The sequence below is a fragment of the Metopolophium dirhodum genome, chromosome 8 (genome assembly GCF_019925205.1).
Source record: "Metopolophium dirhodum isolate CAU chromosome 8, ASM1992520v1, whole genome shotgun sequence".
In the NCBI taxonomy this organism is placed as follows: Eukaryota; Metazoa; Arthropoda; class Insecta; order Hemiptera; family Aphididae; genus Metopolophium; species Metopolophium dirhodum.
In genome coordinates this window covers 22,488,397-22,506,814 of record NC_083567.1, presented here as the reverse complement: position 1 = coordinate 22,506,814, position 18,418 = coordinate 22,488,397, and the positions used below count along the sequence as shown (strand labels likewise).

Genomic DNA, 18,418 nt, shown 5'->3' with positions numbered 1-18,418 from the left:
TTTTTTTGTTCACTGAAATCAAAATATACAATATATTATATTTATAATACAATAGTATTTGCTGAAATTATTAGAATTGTTAACCGTCGCCGACGAATTTCGACAATTGACGATTGCCATAGATATTATAAAATATATTGTTTATTATGATAAATCCATAGAACCAGAGGCGGATTTCCCATTATGCATTGTAGGCAGCTGCCTAGGGCGGCAAAATTTGGGGGGCGGCAAATTTTGTAGTGTTTTATTAAAAAACATCAAACATATAGTACATCGTATATGATATTCAGTATACCAATCTATTTTGGTTCATTATAATTTATAGTCATTACCTATAAATATTATAAATATTAATAATACTATATATTTTAACACGTTGGTATAGTCCGCCCAGAGCCCGCATGGGTCATAATAATATATAAAGCAACAATGGTTTTATTATTCTTATCGGGGATCGACGTCGCGCGTCGTCGTAATTTCGATAAAAATAAATACTCAAACTGCCACACTATATTACTAATTCGACATACGATTATTAAATTATTATATTATTTCGCAATCTGTGTTTGAAACATCGAGTCGCGTGTCGTGTGTCCGTACTGCGTGTATTTTACAAATCTACAAGAAACTAGAAAGTATTGATGAATGATGGTTTATAATTAATAACAATTATCATTGTAGGTTTTTATTCAAATTCAGTGAACAACCATTGACATTTTTTTCAAAGTAGGCTAAATAACTTCAGGCGAAAAAAATAGTTTAAAAATTAAAATGGATGTCCACTACTATTGTCTATATATTAAATATTTAGAGTAGGTATTTTGGAGGGGTATTGTAACTTTTTCACCTATTATAGGAGCGGCAAGTTTTTGGTGCCTATAGCCGTAAAAAAGATAAATCCGCCTCTGCATAGAACTTATATATTATAGTATTATCTAGTACTATCAGTATTATCAGTACCTATACGGTATATTGATAAATCGTATGTTCTTTTACAGAAATCTTTGTCATCTGCAATGCACCTATTCTGGTTTTCTATTTCAATTATAGTTCGCATGCCAAATTTAACTATACAAACTGGTCCAGGCGTGGACTGGCTGGGATGCTGGGATGCTACAGCATCCCTTGCCCTAAAATATATTTGCCTAATATTATTTATTATATATTTAAAGACTATATAGACACCTAATGAACAACAGATTGTCACCAACTTACGATTACTAGTAATCTATAATATTGTACAACTGTACAACTTTGATTGAAAGTTTTTTGTAACTTGGTACTTATTTACGTGTTTAACGTATATATTCAATATTTTTTCAAAACAAAATAAAATATATTAATATTTTATAAATAATCTACATGTATTAAATTCGCCCCAACAATTTATGTTATTTGCCCTTTAAATTGTGTAGCATCCCGTACCCTATTTTACCAGTCCGCGCCTGTATGCCTATAATATATCGGCACATTATTAATTGCCTATAATAGTTATTTTTACTATTATTTATACATATAAACGTCTTATCGTCTTATCGTCTTATAAACCTATTAATTTAGTATTATAGTTAGTGAATTGTAGTATAAGCATTTCTTTTATATAGATATAGTATAATATATATCTGTGGGAACTGGGAACGAGCATAGTTACATAACATATTATAATACGATATTCCGCTGCGTGGACAATTTTGAGCCACAGCGGGACTGCTCGAGCCTGCAGTCGCTTCAGGAGATGACTCAGTCTTGGACAGGACATCGGAGACAGCGAAGCCTCTCCAAATCCGTGAATTTGTGTATTAACATAATATTATTGTTTAAAATAAAGGTATAGTGGTTAAACCTCACTACGTGTAATTATTTGTTTAGTTCTATAGACGAGGTAGGTACATAACTAACTTATGAGTAGTTACTTAAAAATGTAATATTTATATAGGACTAAATAACTGGTATTTACTCCTTACTAACTTAAACTTAATAATATACAATACATATATAGTACATCAATTATTTAAAATTTGTAATGCATTTCAAAAGGTTTAATATCTGTGATGGACGAAAATGCTATACAACATATTTTACCGCGTGAAGATGATCAAAAGAGAGTTTTGAAATTTAAAATAAGTGAAACAAAAATATTCAAAAATAGCTCTCACAATGTAGATGTTTTTGAATGCCTTCAATCTTTACGGAAGTACGCAGTGATTTAAATTAGCAGCTATTTTATAACAAAATAACTTAAACTGACGAATGTTTGCTTTTAGAGATGAAGTGTTATGTGATATTAAATTAGAAACAGATGATGGTTCTATAGTTATTGCACATAAAGTTGTTTTAGCATCAGTTAGTCCATATTTCAGGGCCATGTTCACTAGTTTTGAAGGAAACAATACAGATCATATTGATATCGGAGAGTTAGATTCTACCGTTTTACAACTCTTGGTAAATTATTTTTATACTGGTAAAATCATGGTGACCACAGAAAATGTTCAGGTATAATATTATATATTTCATGATTTATTATAGACTTATACAAAAATTATTTAAATTCATTGTCATTTATTTTGTTGTCTCAAGGTTTTGTTAGCAGCTGCAAATCTTATACAATTAGACTATATAAAAAGGGCATGTGTTGAGTTCTTACAAACACACTTGGACCCTTCAAATTGTCTTGGTATCAAAGCATTTGCTGCCTTTCATAACTGTACAGAATTGTTGTCAAGCTCAGAAGCATTTATTAAAAAACAGTTTTTGTACGATAATAATTATAATTTAATTTTCTGGTTCCGCTAATTAATTGTATATACATAATGATTATTTTTTTCAGAGAGGTGGTTAAACATGACGAGTTTCTATCTTTATCTCCTGAAGAAGTGATTGGACTTATCTCCTGTAATGACCTTACTGTTCCTTTTGAAGAAAATGTAAGCAAACAAAAATTACTATTGTTATGTTATATTTTATTATTGTGGGTTGAAGATCGTTCAATTTGCTTATATGTAACTAGCTAATGCCGCTGGCACTTCGTTGCCCGTTAAATGTACCAATTCTATATGACTCAAACTTTGTTCAATTCGTTATTTAATATTCGGTGTATGGTGTTCAAAATTTATCTTAACTTTTCTGTTGCCCGGAATAAAAATTCTGATTAGGTATGGTAGATTGCAGACCCCGTGTTGTTTGTACGTAAGTGTATGATTTAACTTTAAAGTATCAAAATTGTACCAAGTTTTGTCATTTTTACTTAATTCCGCCCTACTGAACCGATTTCGAAAATTCTTTCACCAATACAAAGCCACATTCTTTGTGAGTATCATAGGCTAATTTAAAATGGGAAGTGATCACCCCCGGGCCCCGGTAGGTGCTCAAACAGGAATTTTGAGATTAACGATAGAAATTTTTGTTTTTTAATGGTTGCTATGGGTTATATATATAGATAGAAATAATTGTATAGACGTTGTTGTTGTTTTTGGCCATGTCGCCAGGTGTGCACTTAAGAGGCCATAACTCCGGAACCACTTATCCCACAACGTACAAACTTCACAGAAACCATCTACAGATCAATCTTAATATGCCCTGAAATTTTTATTGACCGGAAAATATATGACATACCTGTAATCATACATAGGTACTTTTATAGTCTTATATAACATGTTATATTTTTATTAAATTTTAGTACGAGAATGTACCTGTGACTTGAGTTATACTAAGTAGAATGAGTATTAAGTACAATAAGTCTCATTAAGATAAAAAAACACACTATATAGCAGTGCTACAAATTACAATACTAATAGGTAAATAGGCAATAGATATCGTAATAACTAATAAGTAATAACTGATTAACATCCACGATCCACCAAGACCCACGATAACTTTTACTTTTAGTCTTTACTCTTTAGATATTTATTATACTATTTTAGCCTGTGTTGTGTCTTTGCCCTTCGTTATGAAAAAAAACCTCAATTATTAAAACAATAATTTATTGTAGTAAACAAACCTCGGTTAATCAAAAGTTTAACTTTATTTTCCCAGTATCGTTTTTCATTGAATAATTTTACTAGTCATTGAATTCAAATATAACACATAAATTAGAGTCAGAGCAAAGCGATTACATATACTTGACAGACAAATAAAAATTTTAATGTTTAAAAAAATGGAGAAAAATATGTATTAAGTAAATTGTTTTTATTTTTTGTAGGTATATGAGTGTGTTATTGATTGGGTAGAACATGAACTGAATTGTAGAAAAAGGTATTTGCCCGATTTAATGGAACATGTACGATTGCCATTAACTTCAATGCAGTATATATTTAAAAATGTAGTTGATGAACCTCTGCTAAAATATAATCCTATATGTATGATTTTTGTAGCTTAACCTTAAATTGCCTATATTCAATATTGTGAACGTCATCTTACATAATTACAATATTTTTAGATAAAGATTATGCATTAGAAGCATTACATTTTCATATGCTTAAGACACAACAGTTCATCACTGTTCCTAAAACAATTCGGTGTAAGCCAAGACAACCGGGTGGCTTACAAAAAGTATAATTGGATTTTCTGATTAATTTATCTTTAAAAATATTTTATCAATTTATTTGTTTTAGGTAACTCTTTATTTAGATTGGTCAGAATCTATGGAAAAGTGCAATATAAACTGTTATGACCCAGCAACCAACCTATGGAAGAGAGTACCAGATATGAGGGATGGCTGTTGGCCAGTTCATATTGGCTTATTAACAGATCAATATGCATTTGCTATTGGTAGTAATGATTTACTAAGAACCAGGTCTGTTCAAATGCTTGATTTATCTTCAAAATCCTTCCGTTGGGAATCTTTAGATAATATGATAGTTAATCGAACACAATTTCAAGTTGGTATTTTAAATAATTGTGTGTACGCTGTAAGTTAACCAATATATCACTTATTTTATTTTATAAATATTGTATATTATATTAATGTTTAGGTTGGTGGATTTGATGGTTCTAATAATGTAAACAGTGCAGAGTTATTTGATATCGATAATCAAGAGTGGGAAATGATATCTAGTATGTCGTGTAAGAGAAGATTGGTTGGTGTTGGAGTACTCAATAATCTTTTATACGCGGTAAATAAGCATTACATTTTTAATTTTAATTTTGTGGATGTTAATACAGTATTTTATAAATTGTAATTGGTTGTGGCCTGTTAGTGAATGGTGATTAACAAACATTAACTAAAACAGATCAAGTACTATTGTCTATTACATTGTATTAAATTGTATATAGGTAGGAGGATATGATGATTCATTCCAAAAATGTTTAAATTCTGTTGAATGTTATGATCCCAGTCTTGACAAATGGACACAGGTTGCTGAGATGTCGAAATGCCACTGTTGTGTTGGTATAGGAATATTAGACGGTGTTATGTATGCTATTGGTGGTGTTAATAATAGGTTAAAACGGTGTAAATCTGTCGAAGCCTATAGACCAAGTGACGGAGTTTGGACACCTATTGCTGATTTGCATTTGGCTCGATGCGCACCTGGTGAGTGGTGACTGACAATTATTATTTTTTTAGGAAAATCTTTGTAATAATGACGTGTTGAATTTAAATTTCATTTTTAATATAGGAGTATTTGCGTTGGATGGTTTTTTATGTGTTGTTGGTGGAACTCGCAATTCTCCTGATTCAGATTCTGCAGAAATTTACAACCCTATCACCAATACATGGAAATTAATGAAAACCCGAAGAAATTATACTGTTAAAATTAATTCTGGAGCTGTCGTTAATATGTTACCGCATAAGAATACTGATGGTTATTCGTAGTTACAATATAATAATATATTATAATTTATGGTTGTACTTACTTACCTATATTTGTTATTCCATAAATTTTAGATTTTGTATAAGTTTGATTAAACAATTTTTATACAATATTAATCGATTTTTATTGATTCAAAATATAATCAGTTTATAGAATGTATTAAATATTTAAATTATATATCATGCCAGTAAATATTATTCTTAAATTATATCTCTTGCAAACAATAAATGTGTGCACTGTGCAGGATTGCTCTAATTATTTATTTACCAAATATTTTTATTTATTTATTCGTTATATTTATTATTTATTGTTGCAGCATTTTTATGAGCTACACGCCTAAGCGTAGGTACTATAAATATCTACTATTACGACCGGTGGGGACTGTCTTATAAGTCCGTCAGCCATTGGAGTGAGTAGACCATTTTAATGTATATCATTACGAATAATAAACTGGGAATAGATGAACAGTGATTTTCTAATGATGTATAGGTAACTTACGAAAAACTCCACTTTCGGTTGAACAAGGATGCTTATCATGGGGTTAACGTACCCGGTAAATGTCGAAATAATATATTAAATAAACAAAGTTCATTCATATCATATTATATGCTCATCTAGTATGAAATGGTTTGGCTAAATCATATTTAATGGTGGCGAGAAATTCAGTGGCGTGTATCAAAAAAAAATTGATACTGCTTAAATAATTTTAGGCAACATACAGCTTATAATATTGGTATACCTATCCGATAAAATTAACTCTTTTAACTCTTTCTTCTATCAATACTCACCCGGCTATTTTCCTGATGCTTTTGAAAACTTCTGGGAATTTATTACTTTAGATAGGTACCCAAAATTACCAACTGGGTTCACTCTACTAGAAAAGATTTAACACTATTTAAAACTAGGTACTAGTCGGTCTCAATGACTTATAAATATTATATTTTAGTACCACTAATTACTATGCAATAATGAATAAATACAATTCATTTGTAAACATTTTTCTATTGCAACACTTACAGTTTTTCATTTGCTGGAAATTTATGGAATGAATATTCGGGATGGTTTTTACTCCTTTCATTACAATACCAAATACCACTATGTTCAAGCCACGCGAAATTGGATTGAGAGAAGGAAAGTTATGTAAGGAAACACAAAGATCAAATAAAATAAATAAATAGTCAGTAAATGTAAAGAATATTAGGTATAGTAACCATTGTTATCATTGTTCACAATAATTATATTATTACCAAATAATACAGATATATATTTTATATGTACTATAGTATTTCAGTATTTACTATTACGTTTAGACAATTTATCAACCTCGGTATGGGTTTATAATCATTTCTTATAATATAATATGTTTGAATCAGAAATTAATAGGTAGGTACTTAGCATAATATTAGATTCAACACCGTAAAATGTTTTAATTAGGCAACCCATACGTTTTCTTGTGGACAAAATGAGTCGCGCATTTTAATTCAGCTTTAATTTCCGTCTGTCCCGTATTCTTATCTATAGTATTTGCCAGTACGTTACTAATTAGTAATTACTATGTTAGTTTCTATCTCAATTCTCAGTTGGCTTAGTAGTTTGTACTATTTTTATCTGCTTAGAAAATGTTTCGTACGATCTACAGATATTTTTCTGCTGAATTCAAATATTTTTTCAGAATCAAAATCAGACAACGTTATCTAACTTTAATTTTGTCAAAACAATTAATGTATGTTTTTGTAAAATCGTGTAATGAAATTGATATGGTTATCGAGTTATTGACATGTGCATGTGTGTACGAAAGAGGATACCCGCATTTAATTTCACTCACGCTAATAAAGTAATAATCATTTACAACCAACTCATAGATCCCGGGCGGCTATGAAGAGATTAGAAATTGCCTAAATGTTGCCCCTTAAATAATGACCGTAGCGAGGCCCCTTGGCCCTTAATACAACTTAGGATTGCCTTAGATGGTTAAACAGTTTAAATTAATGGTACCTTCTTGTATCAGTATTTAAATAATTATAAGCTAAATTTTGCTCTTGTTTTTTAAAACTAGAAAACAGAAAAAACGATTATTAATTTTATCTTAAAACTATAAACTGAGTAATAAGTGGTAAGAAATTATGCAATAAAATAACTTTATACAAATATTATATTAATATGAAACTAAATCTCTTAAGAGGATGTCAGCGCATTATTTGTTTTCTCTCTCTGGCCCATGCGCAATATAGATGAAACGCATTTACGCAGAATCATTTTTTCTATGTTTTTAAGTAATCTTAGAGTAAAATTACTAGGCTTCTCCAACGATATATTTTTGAATATTGCAATCGTTATGAATTGTGCGATATTGAAAAAAAAATGTAGGGATCGATATCTCTATGACTATCATAATGTCAATACTCAAATACTCAATTGACTAGGTACTATAAAAAGTAGTAACTAGTTACTAGTGGGTATTATATTAACAATTAAATGTTTTGAAATATATTATTCAAGCGATTTGGCATTAAAATCAGTTTAGCTTGCTGTACATCGATTATCGATATATTAAGATTAACGATATATTACGATAATCGATACCTAAATTTCTGCGATATCGATATCGTTGAAGAAGCCTAAAAATTACCCATTACAAACAAGATAGAGAATACTATTTTTGCTTAGCACCCCCACACGTCCGTCAAACCCCCTCTTCTTTTTTGTTTATTAGGATGGAGGCAATATAATAAATTTAAGAATTTATATTAATTATACTACTAATTATAATTACATTGGCTACTGGGTAATTTTTTTTATAACCGAGTGACTGATCACCGACTATTAGATCTAATTAGTGGAGTATCTACTGCACTATATTATCTTTCATGAAAAATAGAAATCCCTGAAATCAAACAAACTCAAAGAGTGGGGTTTTTCTTACTGGTTTATAAATAATATATTTTTGTTTGTTTGAATTACTAACATACATCAATAATGTTAGAATATAGTTACCAATTAATACTATACATAGATTCATATAATTAATCATAATAAAGTCAAACTTGTGAAATATAATACTTGGAAATATTAATATTTATTTACACTAGTTTGAGTAAACATAGTTTAGTAACATCATTAATAAATAGAAATAACTTTGTTTTCGTCAACTTCCATTTTTTCATTTTCGGTTTTTACTTCTTCTTTCACTTCACTCTTTTGTAAATGAGCCAACCTCTTTATAACCGCTAGAGTATATTTGTTGTAATCGCAACTGTAAAATGATAATATAATGATTTATGATATTCTTCTAAATAATTATTCTTAATTTTAAATACAAAATAAATGCATTGAATTAATTGAAAACAACATATTATAGTCAATTACCCTGTCTTATTCTTATAAGTACGAGAGTGCATGGTATTATTTGTCATAATAAATACTTACATCTTAGATAAATCCGTATATTTTTTCGATATATTTTTGTATAGAGTTAAAATTATGGTCTGGTGAGGTTGATATGAGTTTAGCAGGTACATTACCCACTGCACATAAAATTCTATGTGTGGGGTAGATCCCAATAGTATTGCAATGTGTTTGGTAATTTTCTCAGCATACATTTTTGGCAATGAAACTACAGTCAGTTCAACTATGACAAAACATTGAATATAAGACATAAGTAAGTACATATTATTATCTAGTTTTCAATACTTTTCAATACTTCGAAACTAACTAAGGTACTTACTATCGTTTGATGGTATGGATTCTAATATTTCAGTAATGAGTTTTGGTTCATTGAGACGCAATGCCATCATTAATGCTGGTAAATTAATATTTAAAAATTTAATAGTTGAAAATATACACAATTATAAATCCAACTCACCTGATGCATACTCTTTTTTATGCAAAGTATCTTTTGTTGTCTTTGTTGTTATTCCCAGTTCCAAAAGGAAGGGGTCAAATATGAACCCATTATTAAGTGAATATACCAAGACACCTTCTGTAGTAGCAGCTGACCAAGATAAACCTAATTAAAAAGAAATGTTAGAAATATCTTTAAAAAAATAGTTCATATAGTTTATTACCTGTTGGAGAAAACTTGACATCAAAAACATTAACTTCTGGCTTAAATGTTCTTGCTGCCAAATCACCTTTATGCACACCGGGCAATTTTAATTTTACATTTCCCCCTTCTCTTGTTTCACGTTCTTCAATTAGATCTATGTTCCCAAATTCTGTCATCTTACGTCGGTTGACAACATCCTAATATTATAATATACATAATATATCAATATATTATAATGAAATTGTATATTTTCTGTTTATGCTACTCACAAGTACAGCATCAAATGATTGGTTTTGTGTAATCTCAAATTTTTTCAATAAAATACCTTCAGCAACATTATAAATACAAACATTTTTGGACTGGCCCCCAGCAATAACAAACTGTCCATCAGCTGAATAACAAACTGAGTTAAATGCCCTATAGAAATATAAACACTCTTATTTGGTATAACAAAAATTAAGAATGGGGGACGAGGTGGCCGAGCGGTCTAACGCGACGGATTCGGCACAGCCGGTCCGAGTTCGATCCTCGACCACTGGGCGGCATTTTTCTCCGTGCAAGTCACGGTGTCCGGAGAACAAGTGCCGCCATCCCCCCACCCCGGGGCACGGCAGAAACCTACGGGTGCCCCATTAGAAATTCTGCCAAACACAACACACACGTGTACCAACCTATCCAACCTACCAACCTACCCAATATAAAAACCTACAGTGCCCTCCCCACACCCAATGGCCTATGTTGCCGCGGGTTACCCAATAAAAAAAAAAAAAAAAAAAAAAAAAAAAAAAAAAAAAAAATTAAGAATATAAAATGTTTTGAAGTATAGACATGTTGAAATATGGACTTTATGGTTGATAACTACTACTGAAAAATTGTCATTTGGCACATGACAAACTGTGCTAATTTTTTGTGTCCGCAACTATAGTTGCACAAATGGTAGTGAATGGGTCCCAGGTAAATGTTTGGGTAGTTATCAAGCACATTCTGGCATCCTACACTAGCCTAACCTATGTGGATGATTATTGATCAATATTTAACTAAAAAAGGAATTTTGTTATACTTTGATTGAAGATTCTTTTTAGCGGTGATGAGATCTGTATCTGTTCTCCCACTTCCAAGATCATTTCTGCCCTCAATGCTCGCAACTTGAGTTGAAGTACGCACATCAAAAAATAATAATTGGCCGTCCAACGTAGCAACAACTACTTCTTTTCCATCAGGACGAAATGCAACACATAGACCTAAGTAATATGAATGCCAGGTCTATAGATACCCATTTTGTACAACAACATTATAAATATATTAATTACCATCAGCAAACAGTTGTATAGTTTCATGATCAGATGCATTTTCCACAGCGTTCCAAATACGTAATGTCTTATCCCAACTGGCAGTTACCAGCGTAGTACTAGAAATTATGGGACTAAATTCTAAGCTTACTATTGGTCCTTCGTGTCCTGACAAAACCTAAAGTAATATTAATTAATAACTGTTGTTATGTATTTAGTTTTCAGTATTTTAAATATAATTACTTCTAAAAGTTTGCCAATTTTCATAGACCATAGGTATGCTTCAAAAACATCTTGTCCGCCAGCAGCTATAAACTCTCCAGTAGAGTCAATAGACACACAACTGAATTGCACTGGTCGAGGGGATACAAATGTTTTGAAGTTACGGTATCTAAGAAAAAAATTGATAGCACATTATACTATAATAGTATAAAATTATTCATGAACAAATTGTTACCTTGTAAGATCAAAAGCACGGACTGTACCATCCAGAGATGCAGATACGATAAATTTTTTGTTGGGAGCAAATACTATGTCAGTAACAGTACTTGTATGTTCTGAGAACGTAACAAAGCAAAATCCTGATTGGTTATTCCATAATTTTACCTAAAAATAAAATTATATATTATAAGAATTTTAAGAGAGTATTATGATTGCCCATAATTATTGTATCTGTCATAGACATAAAATATAATATCAAGTCATCAATCAATTTACTTTTCCATCTTCACCACCAGTAGCTATATACACAGAGTCACCTGAGTATGTCAAACAAGATACTTCAGAACCATGAGCCTGTTGTTTCATAACATATGTTTCACTTTGCCATTCCCAAACTAATAATTGACCATGTCCTTTACAGCCAATTGCAATCCAATCTCCAGCATTATTCAAAACTATTGTACTAATACTGGTTTCTGAAATACTAACAACGTAAATTAATAAATAATGTTTAAAGGTAAAATGGAAGTTAACCAACTTTAAAGAATGAATAAGTGATTTCCCGACAGTCTCAAAAATTAAAAATGATCCGTTTGAGAAACCAGTTACAAGGATTTTGACCTTTTTATGATAGTCAGCAGCAGTCATTTTCAAATTGTTATGTTCATCTTTAATATAGTCATTGAGAAAATGTGTTGATAATTTACGGTAACTCAATAAATTTTTACTATCTATCTTTGCTTGTTTTTGATTATATTTTTCTGAAATAATATAAAATACAAAATAATTTTAAAAACTAGTTAATTTTTATATTTAATTTTCTACTAAGTACCTTCTTTATTAATTACATAACGTTCTCTGTCTTCTCCTTTGGATAAATCAATTTCATCTTCTTCATCATCATTTAATTTCAATCGTTTACTATTGGTTGATTCAATAGTAGCCATTTGATTTAAAAATAGTGAACATTGCCAAACAGATAAATGGCCATTTCTGAAATTTGAATTTCAAGAATTAGCTTATTTATAAAATATTTTAAAATTTAATCCATAACATACCGGGAGACAACCATTAAGTCCAACGAATTTTCTTCAAAAAATATTCCAACAATAGTATCGGGGTGTCCAGTTAAAGAATATGGTCGAAAATTTGAGTAATTTCCAATTGTATACAGCCTCACAGTAGCATCTTTACTGCCTACCGCGAAAATACTGAAAAATTAAAAGAATATGTATTATGTTAGTGTCATAAGTTTATAGTATAGGAGAGGTTATAGTTACACTGGGGTAGGTTCTTAGTAGGTAAGCAGACAGCTGTCAAATACTTTAGGGGCATTGCAACCATAACAAATTTGTAAAATAAAGTGGTGTGATAAAAAATTAGTGGTATGTACCCACACAATTGTACAGAATACTAACATAACTAACAATTTGTAAGTAAGGTTTTTTTAATTCAAAAGTATTAAAAGTTTTATAATATACCTTGAATCGTCAGTCCATGCAACATATGTGGTATCCCCTAGAATATCGCTGAAAACTCGTTCCAATGCAAACTGATTGAATTGTCCAATAAAATGACCAGGTGTTTGCAATATAAAAACTGAAAACCGACTTAATATTACACTTCAAACTTCATACAAGTAAGTTTTTAAAAGGAATACATTCACTTATACCAAATAGATAACTTACTTTTGTTGAGCTTACAAGCAGCTATATGCTTTCCATCAGGACTAAATCTCAGGTGAAGCACTCGTTCATTGAAACGGTACTTGTGAATCACTCTATTGCTTACTAAGCTAATTAAATCCGCTTCTCCAACTAGGTACAGGAAATATAATCAAAATACAAGTCCTTTTAGGTTTTTAAATATATTTACAATACCTTCATTTACAGCAAACAAAAGATTGCCGTCTGGTGACAGAGCTATTTGTTCATAATTGTGCGAGCTTTCCACTGGTAGTGTAAACGATGTATTACTAAAATGAAATTCAAATTAAATGTCATTCTGAGAAACACAATACCTAAGTGAATTATGGAGGTTTATAATATTATACTTCTTCAGATCAAATTTTGATATCCGATTTCCCACTGGACTGATGACTGAATTTCCATCTGGAGTGAAAATTAAGTTTCCCTCACGATAAACTGTTCCAAGAACGTTGGAAAACTAAATCAGAAAAAACCATAAAAACGTTTAAAAAGATTATTGTAATATTATAACATTAGATTACTTTAACTAGTTATACCTTGTAATTAAATCTCATTGTACACCGTACGACAACCAAGATAGTGAATAATAATGTTATAATAATTAGAAAATAAAAATTATAATATTACACCAATTCGTATTTTGTATACAATTAGCTAAGCGGCGCAAACAAACTACAGACAAAATCTATAACTGTATGGCTATCATAATAAAGTTCACATTAGTATAGAATAGTACATTAAACAGGGACTGTAATAAACAAATTGCTACTCAGCCGCGGAAGCAGTAGTCAGTAGTTGTAAGCACGTGGATAGAATGCTGTTATCAGCCTTATAATAACACTAATCAACAATCACTTATCAGTGTCGTTTTATTGCGTTATCAATTTCCCAGTTTGGCGTCCTTTCACCATTAAAATATCTATTCTAGTATTCTGTGCTTTCTGACTTTCCGAGTTTCTCGTATGTATTCAACATCTCAATGTCAATCAGTCTGCACTTCTGCAGTCGCCAGTCAGTCACATGTGATTTACACCCTATGTTTATAATCTATAACATGTATTTATGTACATGATCTAATTATTTAATTAGTTACTATTTAGTTATAGCAAATACTATATACCAACAACGTATATACCATTTGGTTATAGTTATAATATCATGACTAATACTATCACAGAACAACTACTACTGCCTTAGTCCGCGTTTTATTTATGAGTTGAGTTATTTTTCAAATTCTCGAATAAAACATGAAGTAATTTATTATTGAATTTCTGCACGATTTATGGTTTTTTTTATACCAGGTAAATGCTTTGAGTAGTATTATTAAATGTACCTAATGCTTTGTAAAACTTTAATAATAACTAGTTAAGATTTAAAATAATAGTAAAAAAATAAATGAGTTATGGTTTTTTTTTTAATACCTAAAAAATGCTTTGTATCCTAAACTGCTCTCAAAATATTTTAACTTTGATTATTATTTATAGATCCAATCCATTATCATGTTACGCAGATCAAAACGTACTTGCAAGTCAAAAGTAACTGTTCCGGTTGAAAATAATACCTATGAACCCCCGATCAAACGTAAACGTGGTCATCGACTAGAAGTTTCTGTTAAGGATTCAACAACTGAAGATGACAGTTCTGGAGATGAATTTGCGCCAACTGACAATACTTCTATAAAAAGTTCTTGTACTTTGAATTTATCAGAATCGGACAGCGATAATGATGCTCAAGACTCTAACAAGTCTAACAAGACCAATGCAAAAGCATTGGAACAGTCTGATACTGAAAGTGAAGTTGATGACAATGTTTGTCAAACAAATTTTGATTTCAACACTCTTTTAAATCCTCAAGATACCACAGAACTTTCCAAAAGTGATGTACAATCTGAGACTGTTGACAGACTTGTGGAAAATGGTCTTTATGATAATATGGATGTTGCCAAAATCTTATCTGTGGGAGAAGGAGTTAATTTAAGAACAGTTTTAAATAATGTTGATGATACTGTAGAAGAGGAGATGAAACGCGATGATAACTATACTATTCCTGAAATGGTTGAAATCACTGTTAAACTTCCGAATGATATGAAGTGTAAAAAAGGTCAAGATATGGAAAATATTCTCAGGAGACGTATGAATACAATATGTAAGGATACTCAAGTTTTAATTCATAAAGTAAATCTTCTCTTATGGATATCATATGGTAATCGGTTGAACAGTGTTCTTAATTCACCAGAAGTCATGGGATCAGCATTGTCTCTAGTACCTTCTAAAAAGGCATATCCACCAAAGCAATGTGATTTGAATTATTTAGAAAATTATATAAAATGGTTTTCTAAAAAAATTAAAATATCTTCAAAAACTGATCCATTATGTGAAATAAATGTATTATCTTTGACAGACCGATTTTCAAGATGTGAAGCTAAAACAAGATATGAACTGATTGCAATGTTTATTTCTATGTTGAGATCATTAGGATTGAATGTACGGTTAGTGATAAATTTAAATGCTGTCTCAATCAAACCAAGTTCTGATCAATTATTGGGTCCTTTAGTAGACGATGATCATAATATTATGAAACCATCTTGTAGTAAATCTAATGAAGATAATAAAAAGAAAACTCCGTCAAAATCAGAATATTTCGATAAAAAATCAAACAAACTTAAAAATAGTAAAAAAGAACTTGAAACAAAAAATTCTAAAGTAGATGATAGAAAAAAAAAACCTAAAGTTGGTAAAATTGTGTATGAAAATATTTCTTCAAGTGATACTGAAGATGAGATTTTTGTAAAAAGCAAAAAAAGTGCTAAATCTGAATATTTTAATAAAATTTCAAACAAAGCACAATCTGATACAAAAAAATTAAAATCTGTTAATGACAATAAAAAAGTAACAAAAAAAAATTCTAAAATAATTGAAAAAATTGATCGCCGTGTTCTTTCAACTGATGAAGAAGACCATACAACACCAAATAGTGAAACAGTTGCTAAAAAAAAAGTGAAAAATGACTTTTGGGTGGAAGTATTTCTGGAAATGGAAGAAAAATGGTTTTGTGTGGATGTTATTGGTCAGCGTATACATTGCATCAAAGAAATATATGTTAGTTGAATTATAAATTATAGATAACAATAGTATTTTATATGTATTGGAATATTTTAAAGTAGTGGAGATTTTTAATTTAATTTTATTAAAATCTTTTAATAAAGAGTATTTTATTTTTACAGTAAATTACACAAATGATAGAAATACTCCACTATATATTATAATTTTTTTAAATTTTGTTCTTTATAGAGTAGTACTTCTCATCCTATGCGTTATGTTTTGGCTTGGTACAATGACAATAGTATTAAAGATATTACAAAACGATATGATCCATATTTTCATACATTAACACGAAAAATCCGAGTTGATCCTAAATGGTGGAAAGCTACTTTACGACCTTACATTCCAACAAGGTCAGCTAGAGAACGTGAGGAAGACGAAGAACTAAATAAACAATTGGAAGAAATACCATTACCTAAAACGGTTTCTGAGTTAGTTGGATGACAATTTTTTATTAAAATTATACTGAAAGCACAGATTGTATAATATTATCTGTGCTATAAGCATAATTTATTATTCATAATATATTATTTATAATATATGTTATCAATTTATCATACTTAATATTATTAAAATGTTTGTTTAAGGTATAAAAACCATCCATTGTATGCCCTATCAAGACATTTGCTAAAATTTCAAGCCATATATCCGCCGGAACCACCAATTGTTGGACATGTTAGAAATGAACCAGTTTATTTACGAGAATATGTTCATGAGCTAAATGGTAGAGAAAACTGGCTAAAAGAAGCCCGTGTGGTTAAAATGGGGGAAAAGTGGTACAAGCAAGTTAAAGCACGTCCTAGATTTGATCGGGTTAGTTCCTTGTTAAATATCATAAATCTAATTCTATTAATAATTATTTATGTTACAGAATGGTGTGCGAACAGATCCTCCACCATTAGAATTGTTTGGTTATTGGCAAACTGAACCTTACGATCCTCCAACTGCTACTAATGGTCAAGTTCCTAGAAATTGTTATGGCAATGTTGATTTATTTAAACCTTGCATGTTACCCAAAGGAACCGTTCATCTTCAACGTATGCATACAAATAAGACTTATATAAGTTGTTACTTGTAACTCATCAATATATTAATTTGTTATTGTTTTTAATTTTAGTGCCTGGGTTACTGCGTGTAGCGAAAAAACTAAACATTGATTGTGCTCCTGCAGTTATAGGTTTTGACTTTCACGCAGGTGGTTCCCATCCAGTAAATGACGGTTTTGTAGTATGCCAAGAGTATAAGGACACTTTAATAGATGCATGGAACCAAGAACTTGAAGAAAGTCGTAAGCGAGAGCAAAAAAGATATGAGGATAGAGTTTATGGTAATTGGAAACGATTAGTAAGAGCTCTTCTTATTCGTGAACGATTGAAAATCAAATACAATTATTTTGGAGGTGATAAAGAAGGCCAGTCTACTTCTAAGACAACTGATAGTAAAAAATAAAATCTATATGTTAGTATATTTAATTATGTTAAATTAAATCTATATCTTGTACGTTTCAATAGTCATTAATATTTAATTCCAACAGTATTATTATTTATTAATGTTATTTTGGTTGTTTTGTAAAATTGTATTTATATTGTGGTCTTTTGTAATGAATATTTTATTTAAATATTTTGTTGTTTATAATGTTTCTTCTAATTGGAATGAATAAATAATAATAATTATAGTAAAATATAATTTAAAAAAAACATATATATTTGGTATACAGTTTTTGTGTCTACCTATTAAAGTAGCAGATTTTGTATTGGTATATAATTTTAAGCAAAATGTAAACATTAGATTATTAGTACATTAAACTGATAAAATATTGCTGGGTCTATGACCATTTAGGGCTTTACAATTTTTATAATAGGTATTTTTACTGTAAACTGCTTCAATACTTAAGACCTAAGTACGAAACCATGTTTTTATGCCATATTTTGTTCACTAGTGCAGTAGTGCGCCAACCACTTATGTAATTCATAATTATTCAATAATCAAAAAAAAAAGAATGTCATGGGAAGGGAGAATTTCA

The 18,418-nt window shown here is 30.1% G+C and overlaps 2 protein-coding genes across 2 annotated transcripts; one reads left to right on the top strand and one right to left on the bottom strand.

Moving 5' to 3' along the window:
- The first annotated feature begins 1,739 nt into the window (after positions 1-1,739).
- On the top strand, positions 1,740-18,096 carry LOC132950351 (DNA repair protein complementing XP-C cells homolog). The gene is made up of 14 exons (XM_061021767.1): positions 1,740-1,882; positions 2,038-2,194; positions 2,265-2,493; positions 2,578-2,753; positions 2,828-2,924; positions 4,199-4,355; positions 4,436-4,548; positions 4,611-4,907; positions 4,971-5,111; positions 14,779-16,392; positions 16,585-16,826; positions 16,983-17,208; positions 17,267-17,432; positions 17,513-18,096. Exons 2-14 carry the CDS (start codon positions 2,052-2,054, stop codon positions 17,842-17,844), a joined length of 3,933 nt encoding a protein of 1,310 aa, XP_060877750.1. The 5' UTR covers positions 1,740-1,882; positions 2,038-2,051; the 3' UTR covers positions 17,845-18,096.
- On the bottom strand, positions 8,812-14,107 carry LOC132950350 (periodic tryptophan protein 2 homolog). Its single transcript, XM_061021766.1, has 19 exons — positions 13,831-14,107; positions 13,639-13,751; positions 13,466-13,560; positions 13,274-13,402; positions 13,067-13,184; positions 12,644-12,796; positions 12,418-12,578; positions 12,124-12,346; positions 11,862-12,069; positions 11,602-11,750; positions 11,388-11,535; positions 11,166-11,322; positions 10,916-11,096; positions 10,125-10,272; positions 9,875-10,052; positions 9,673-9,816; positions 9,535-9,609; positions 9,237-9,438; positions 8,812-9,063 (listed from the first exon to the last, which is right to left on the bottom strand). Exons 1-19 carry the CDS (start codon positions 13,846-13,848, stop codon positions 8,928-8,930), a joined length of 2,736 nt encoding a protein of 911 aa, XP_060877749.1. The 5' UTR covers positions 13,849-14,107; the 3' UTR covers positions 8,812-8,927.
- Positions 18,097-18,418: the final 322 nt, after the last annotated feature.

What these genes read in the sequence shown, in the direction of transcription:
- LOC132950351 (XM_061021767.1), top strand. Translation starts at nt 2,052, where the DNA reads ATGGACGAAAATGCTATACAACATATTTTACCGCGTGAAGATGATCAA. An exon ending in CTGTTCCTTTTGAAGAAAAT is followed by an intron (nt 2,925 to 4,198) that starts GTAAGCAAACAA and finishes TATTTTTTGTAG; the next exon opens with GTATATGAGTGTGTTATTGA. An exon ending in ATTGCATCAAAGAAATATAT is followed by an intron (nt 16,393 to 16,584) that starts GTTAGTTGAATT and finishes TGTTCTTTATAG; the next exon opens with AGTAGTACTTCTCATCCTAT.
- LOC132950350 (XM_061021766.1), bottom strand. An exon ending in GCATGGACTGACGATTCAAG is followed by an intron (nt 12,797 to 13,066) that starts GTATATTATAAA and finishes TTAATTTTTCAG; the next exon opens with TATTTTCGCGGTAGGCAGTA. An exon ending in TAAAAAAGAGTATGCATCAG is followed by an intron (nt 9,610 to 9,672) that starts GTGAGTTGGATT and finishes TTAATTTACCAG; the next exon opens with CATTAATGATGGCATTGCGT.